The sequence below is a fragment of the Neoarius graeffei genome, chromosome 13 (genome assembly GCF_027579695.1).
Source record: "Neoarius graeffei isolate fNeoGra1 chromosome 13, fNeoGra1.pri, whole genome shotgun sequence".
Classification (NCBI taxonomy): Eukaryota; Metazoa; Chordata; class Actinopteri; order Siluriformes; family Ariidae; genus Neoarius; species Neoarius graeffei.
In genome coordinates this window covers 77,625,517-77,631,410 of record NC_083581.1, presented here as the reverse complement: position 1 = coordinate 77,631,410, position 5,894 = coordinate 77,625,517, and the positions used below count along the sequence as shown (strand labels likewise).

The following is a 5,894-nucleotide window of genomic DNA, read 5'->3' as shown; positions in this document are numbered from 1 at the left end:
GGGGAAACCGGAGCACCCGGAGGAAACCCACGCGGACACGGGGAGAACATGCAAACTCCACACAGAAAGGCCCTCGCCGGCCACGGGGCTCGAACCCAGGACCTTCTTGCTGTGAGGCGACAGCGCTAACCACTACACCACCGTGCCGCCCCTTATTTATACATATTATTGAGATTTTCACATGCACATATAGCAAAACTTTTTTTTTATGCAAAAAAAAAAAGTGTTCTGGTTTTTAGAGTTATGGTTGACAATCAGAGCTATGCTGTCTCCTTCAGTCTACTTGAAGGATCGCTACAATACTCAGCTCCGTGGGGGGGTTAGACAGACATTTCCTGCCAGATCATGTAATGATCCATCAGCTTTCTTTAGCCATGGACTGATGAGTTTAGGTCTGCCACATTCTTGTATTTCAGGCCAATTTAGTGGGAAATAAGTCAGAGTTTGTCTCAGTCCATGTTATTCTCCCTCTATTGGGTTTTCTTAGCACTTTCTCTGGCAGCTTTCCTCTTCAGCTGCAGGGTCTTCAGCTCCGTCATTGTCGCAAATGTCCTCCTCACCCATACGGCCTGTAACACATACAGCATACTCAATATCACTTCAGTTCCATGACAACTGTAAGTCAGTGTGAATCTAAATCCTTCTAACAGCAAAACTCAAACGTGCCCTGATATCTCCAGGTATAGAAAATATTTCTGGTCTAGACATTGCCACAGTCTCAGTGAAGGAGGTGTAGCATTTGTGCTTATTATTATTCTTTCAAAAAAAAAAAACCCTCACAACTTGGAATTTTTGATCTCTGACTATGAAAACTTATTACCCTCTTCAACTCTGAATTGTTACTCAGGAAGCCTCCTCGACCCCAAGTTCAGCAAGGGACATCAAATCAACATGGCTACTCACATACTTCTTTACTTTCACTGCATATACCAGTATTTGCTTTAGACCAAACAACACAGACATAACTACATCTATAGCAATGATACAGTTTACTGTTCTGAACAGGTAAATATACATCATTATTATCCATACAGGACACTCTTTTTGATGGAATAAAAATGTGTTCTATTCCCTTCTAGCGGGTTTCATTCATTTGGTTTGATAGCATGCAATATTGTTAGTGTATCGCTTATCCTACATGTATTACGTCACTCTACCCAATGGAGAACAAGTGTTGAATATGGTTTACGATATTGTATGGTTGTCAAGACATGACGTCACATGTCAGGGACGTAAAACTTCCGTGCTAGCAAGTGACTGTGACGATTTGTAAACAAACATGGCCGCCAGGGTTGCTTCATTAAATACAGAAGATTGAGAGAATTTTAAAAGACAGACACGTTGAACACCTGAAAGGAATGTGTATTATAATAATAATAATAATAATAATAATGGCTTTTTTTCGTGGTCTATCAGATATATTCCATTCAGCTCCCCATCTTCAACTCGTTCAGTATCATGCTCGCTGAATGGAATATATCTGATAGACCACGAAAAAAGCCAGCCAGTGTTATTTAACAGTTAGTTGATAAATTATTGCAACAAAGACGAACAAAGCACTGCCCATTTTTCCCTTACTTTGTAGCTTGAATACATGGAGGTCAAAAAATATGTAATTCTGAGTTCCAAATTCCCGCTTCTGAGGCCCTGTCCACACGGCAACGGATTCAGGTGAATCTGATAAAATTGTTTATTGTTTCGGCCTGGCATCCACACGGCACCGGCGTTTTGGGTGCCCCAAAACGAAATCTTTTGAGAACGGGTTCCAGAGTGGAAAAATCTGGCAACGGCCCCGTTGCGAAGTCGTCTGGATGAGTAGAACGGATTTGTTTACGATGACGTCACAACCACATGACTGTCAGTGCTTCACGCCAGGTAGAAGTGTAACGAACTCGATGCGAGTTGTCAACAAATCCTATAACTTGGTTCATGAAACGCGCTTACAAAATATTTTCACTGTGAATATTTATTGTGTAATGTGCAAAGTGAGAGAGAGAGAGAGAGAGAGAGAGAGAGAGAATAGCCCTTAGGGCAGAGTCTTTAGTCCAAACACTGCGGAAGCAGTACCAAACCGTGCACCGCCCGTGCGCTTTCCAAAAACAAAAACAATCCCGCCAGCAAAAATAGGAAAAAAAAAAAAGGAGCGATCTCACCTCTTCAGATGTTGGTTTAAGTCCGACAATACATTCCTCAAAAAGGGCGTAGAAGAACAAAGTAATCCATCAACATGTAGCATTCAATTTATTCCGGACCATTAAAGAATTCTGGAGGATAAGAATGTTGGCGTACCGGCTTCCATCTACCCCCGTTCATTCCTCTTTCCGCGTCTTTCGTTTTACGCTACTGATTAATAATCAAAACTTTATGTGGCTGATGCTACAGAAGAAGGGGTTTATGCGCATGCGTCTACTTCTATTGTTCTGGTGTCTCCGATGGGACCGTCTTACAGCGCACGTAGAGGTGTGGCATGTGTATTGCATTGTTTTCAGCAAGCGTTACGTTGCCATATGTACCTGATATTTTACTGATCCGTTGCCCATGTGGACGCGATATTTAAAAAAAAAAAATCTCGTTGCTGTTGTCGTGTGGATGTAGCCCGAGTTAAGTCAAATGTACCATTACCCCTAGTAAAGAGGCACACACTCCGAGGGTCGGCTCCACCCAAAGAGGCACGCCCTCTGCATACAGCTTCTGTTACAGCTGTAATTATACATCACTTAAAGACACTGATGGGAAACAAACTCTTACCACAATAATGATGGTGTTGAACAGGAGTGGTACAGAATACACCAGTGATATGAACATCCCCTTGGAGTCAAAGTACTGGAACTTGGAAAATGATCTGAAAAATTGAAATTATAATCCAGATAAAACTGCTGAGAATGAAAAAGGGTTCAGATCTGAAGGATTTAAAAAAAAAAACCCTTCATCTTACCTCCAGTTCATGGCTGCAATCTCATTCATGTATTCTGCACTGTACACCATTGCAACTGAGGATGACAACAGGATTTTGTTTTATTTATTATCCCTCTACTTTCTTTCTCTCCCAAGATTTCACTGCCTTTTAAATCGGCTTCAAATGACAGTGAAATAACTCACCCATGAGGAAGAAGTGGAAGATCTGGAGCCTGTAGTACCGGCAGGTCAGGAGAGTGAAAGCAAAGCAAAGGATGTGAAAACAGATCAGGCCAATGAGCCATGGCTCAGACCACTGGATCTGGGGGACACAGACAGACAGAGAGAGAAACACAAGTTATTTATTGTGACGTAGTTAATATCTGCAAAATGAATAAACCACCTCCGAGTGTAACACACCCTAACTAGCTGCTAGCTCACTCTAAACTATTACTGAACTGTGTCTCTTACAGACTGCAGAAAAGTCCACGTTGATGTGATGCGAATTTTGCTGAATCCGTCTATAGGGATAGCGCTGATATTATATGCTTTATTCGCATTCATTTTATGAAATAACAATAAACAAGCAAATAAAAACAAGTGCCGTGAAGCTGGGCAGAAACCAGGCTAAAGCTAGTCCCCAAACCGCGCACTTCCGGACTGCCGAGTGACGACAAAACTGTGCGACGGCAACAGTAACTAAGGCAACCTGCGCTGGAGAAATATACGCATACTGCAGTATTTTTTAAATTCTTGTTTGACAATAAAGACAGACAAAAATAGAAGACATTAATACAGTCGAAAGAAATGTTTTAATATTTGAGCCAGGGGGCTTTTCAACTGAACGCCCTATTTTTTTTAGCTGCTGCAATGGACGTGGTGTGTTTTTGTTGTGTTTTATGTGTGTTTGTGTTGGGATGTTTGATATGATGGTGGCTGGTGTCTCGTCTTGTGTTGTGCTGTAAGACAAATTGCCTTTTAAAGGACATTAAAGTTTCTAAGTAAGTTAAAATAACTACAAAATCAATAGTTTTAACAGCTTTCTGATTTTGTGAGTCAGTAATTGTTTTTATGTACTGCTTGGTATCTTTTTCAAATACTAAAATAACGGTTTGGTGAGATAAATTTGGATTTATGAATATGGTACTTTGGTCATATGATCAAAGCGCAGATACATCATGCTGAAGATTTGGGACGCCAAAGATACTTCCGCTTTCGTCACATCTCTCAACCCCGCCCATCAGAAGGCGCAGTTCACTGATGCTCGGTAATAAGAACAGCTTTGTTTTGAAAAAAAGATCGTCTTTAAAAGCTTTTATTTTATTTTATTTTTTAAGTGGTGAGATTTCTGATATTGAATTTTCTGCTTCATTATTATTATTATTATTAATAATAATAAATCCCTGAGATTTAAAACATTTTCGAAAATATTGTTAAGAAACCTCAGGGAAACAAACACAACAAAATATAATTAAAAAATAATAATATACAATCTTCTGTTTCATAAAGTGAACTTTTTTTGGCTGTGCTTAATTCTACACACATTTAAAGATTCCCTTTGTGGGGAGAAAAAAGCCAGATCTGGCACATCAACCTTTTTAAGGTCTATTAAACATATTATAATGGTCTGTTTGAAGAAATACCAACTTATAAAATGTATTTAGATATAGGGAATTGAAGATAAAAGTTCATAAATGTTTATTAGTTCTTCCTGTTTAATTTGGAGCTCACGCACTATTTCAGAAAAGAAAAAGTGATAAACAGTGATTCAACTTTGTATGTCCATAGTCTTTGAGACAGATCCACTCAATAAATGCATTTGTTTGTTTGTTGGTGGGTTGGTTCGTTCATTTATTCATTCAATACAAAATCGATGTTATTACAAACTATTAATAAAGATTACTATGAAACTTTCCCCCCTTTGATATGGATCAGATGTTTATGTTGTTGAATCTGATACACATTTATTGTCAGTATCATGCAGGATAAAGAAAGACAAATTTATGTGTATAGACCCTTTTCACTCACGTGACCTTCGTAAACGCGACCTCCATTTTGGACATGAAGAAATAACGGTTTATGGCACAGACCCTTTCGGTTCTCACTCATCTAGCTGCTACAATGACTGCTTAGACTGCAACAATAATACCTAACACACATTTAAGTATCCGTCGTAAAGACGTGAAACTCGTCGAGTGCCGAGTGTGCTCATTGATAAGCTAACACAATCTAAAAGTAGACATACCATCACACTGCCCTGGCGCTGTGTACAGTTTACCTTCTATGGTTTGTGCACTCACTATTTGCCATTACTTTCTCCAACCCAGTGTTCGAACTATGCCGATATTGTCGGGGGGTCCGTTTTTTTTCCCTTGGGGGGGTGCTTGCGCTTGTCTCGGAGCGCGGATCTCCAAACACATGAGAAGCCTATCTTACGCACATATCACACGGACTCCACACACGCATCGCGTCTGAAGTCATAACTCATCAGGGGAAATCGTGTCCGCATTGGCATGTTCAAAAAACAACCTCGCGTCAACAATGATACCACACGCAAGAAAAAAAAACAGTCAGGCTACTCAACACATCTGATCCACAGCAGCACCAAAGCATCACTGGAAATCATGTCAACAACCAATCTTCCATTTCAACACGCGTCAACAAACAAATGGCACCACAAACATGAACGAATCGGTCAGGCTACCGATTCCAAACCCACAGCAGACGAATAATTAAATGCATCTTACCTTAAAGCAGAATCGACCACAAAGGAAGTGTGTTGGCACTGTTGGCACACTTCCTTTCTACTAGTTTGTGTCCCCAACCTGGCAGCAGCAGTCGTTGTCATATCGGTTTATTTTATCTTTGATGTAAACACAACACTTCGGATATGCAAATGCTTCCCGTTACACACGATTGTTATGTCAATAAACATCATTTTGCCAATATTTTAGAGACCATCCATCTTCTCCGTCGGTCAGCATCTGTCGGGATCCGAT

At 40.2% G+C, this 5,894-nt stretch overlaps 1 protein-coding gene across 1 annotated transcript; it reads right to left on the bottom strand.

Annotated features, from left to right (window-relative positions):
- Nucleotides 1-15: 15 nt before the first annotated feature.
- On the bottom strand, nt 16-3,555 carry tmem18 (transmembrane protein 18). The gene is made up of 5 exons (XM_060937036.1): nt 3,367-3,555; nt 3,100-3,217; nt 2,936-2,990; nt 2,749-2,842; nt 16-569 (listed from the first exon to the last, which is right to left on the bottom strand). Exons 1-5 carry the CDS (start codon nt 3,457-3,459, stop codon nt 471-473), a joined length of 459 nt encoding a protein of 152 aa, XP_060793019.1. The 5' UTR covers nt 3,460-3,555; the 3' UTR covers nt 16-470.
- Between the last annotated feature and the right edge of the window lie 2,339 nt (nt 3,556-5,894).

Excerpts from the sequence above, each read along its gene's own strand:
- tmem18 (XM_060937036.1), bottom strand. The coding sequence starts at position 3,459 with ATGAATGCGAATAAAGCATATAATATCAGCGCTATCCCTATAGACGGA. Across the intron at positions 2,991-3,099 it reads CTTCCACTTCTTCCTCATGG|TTGCAATGGTGTACAGTGCA; the intron begins GTGAGTTATTTC and ends TGTCATCCTCAG. Across the intron at positions 2,843-2,935 it reads ATTGCAGCCATGAACTGGAG|ATCATTTTCCAAGTTCCAGT; the intron begins GTAAGATGAAGG and ends TCAATTTTTCAG.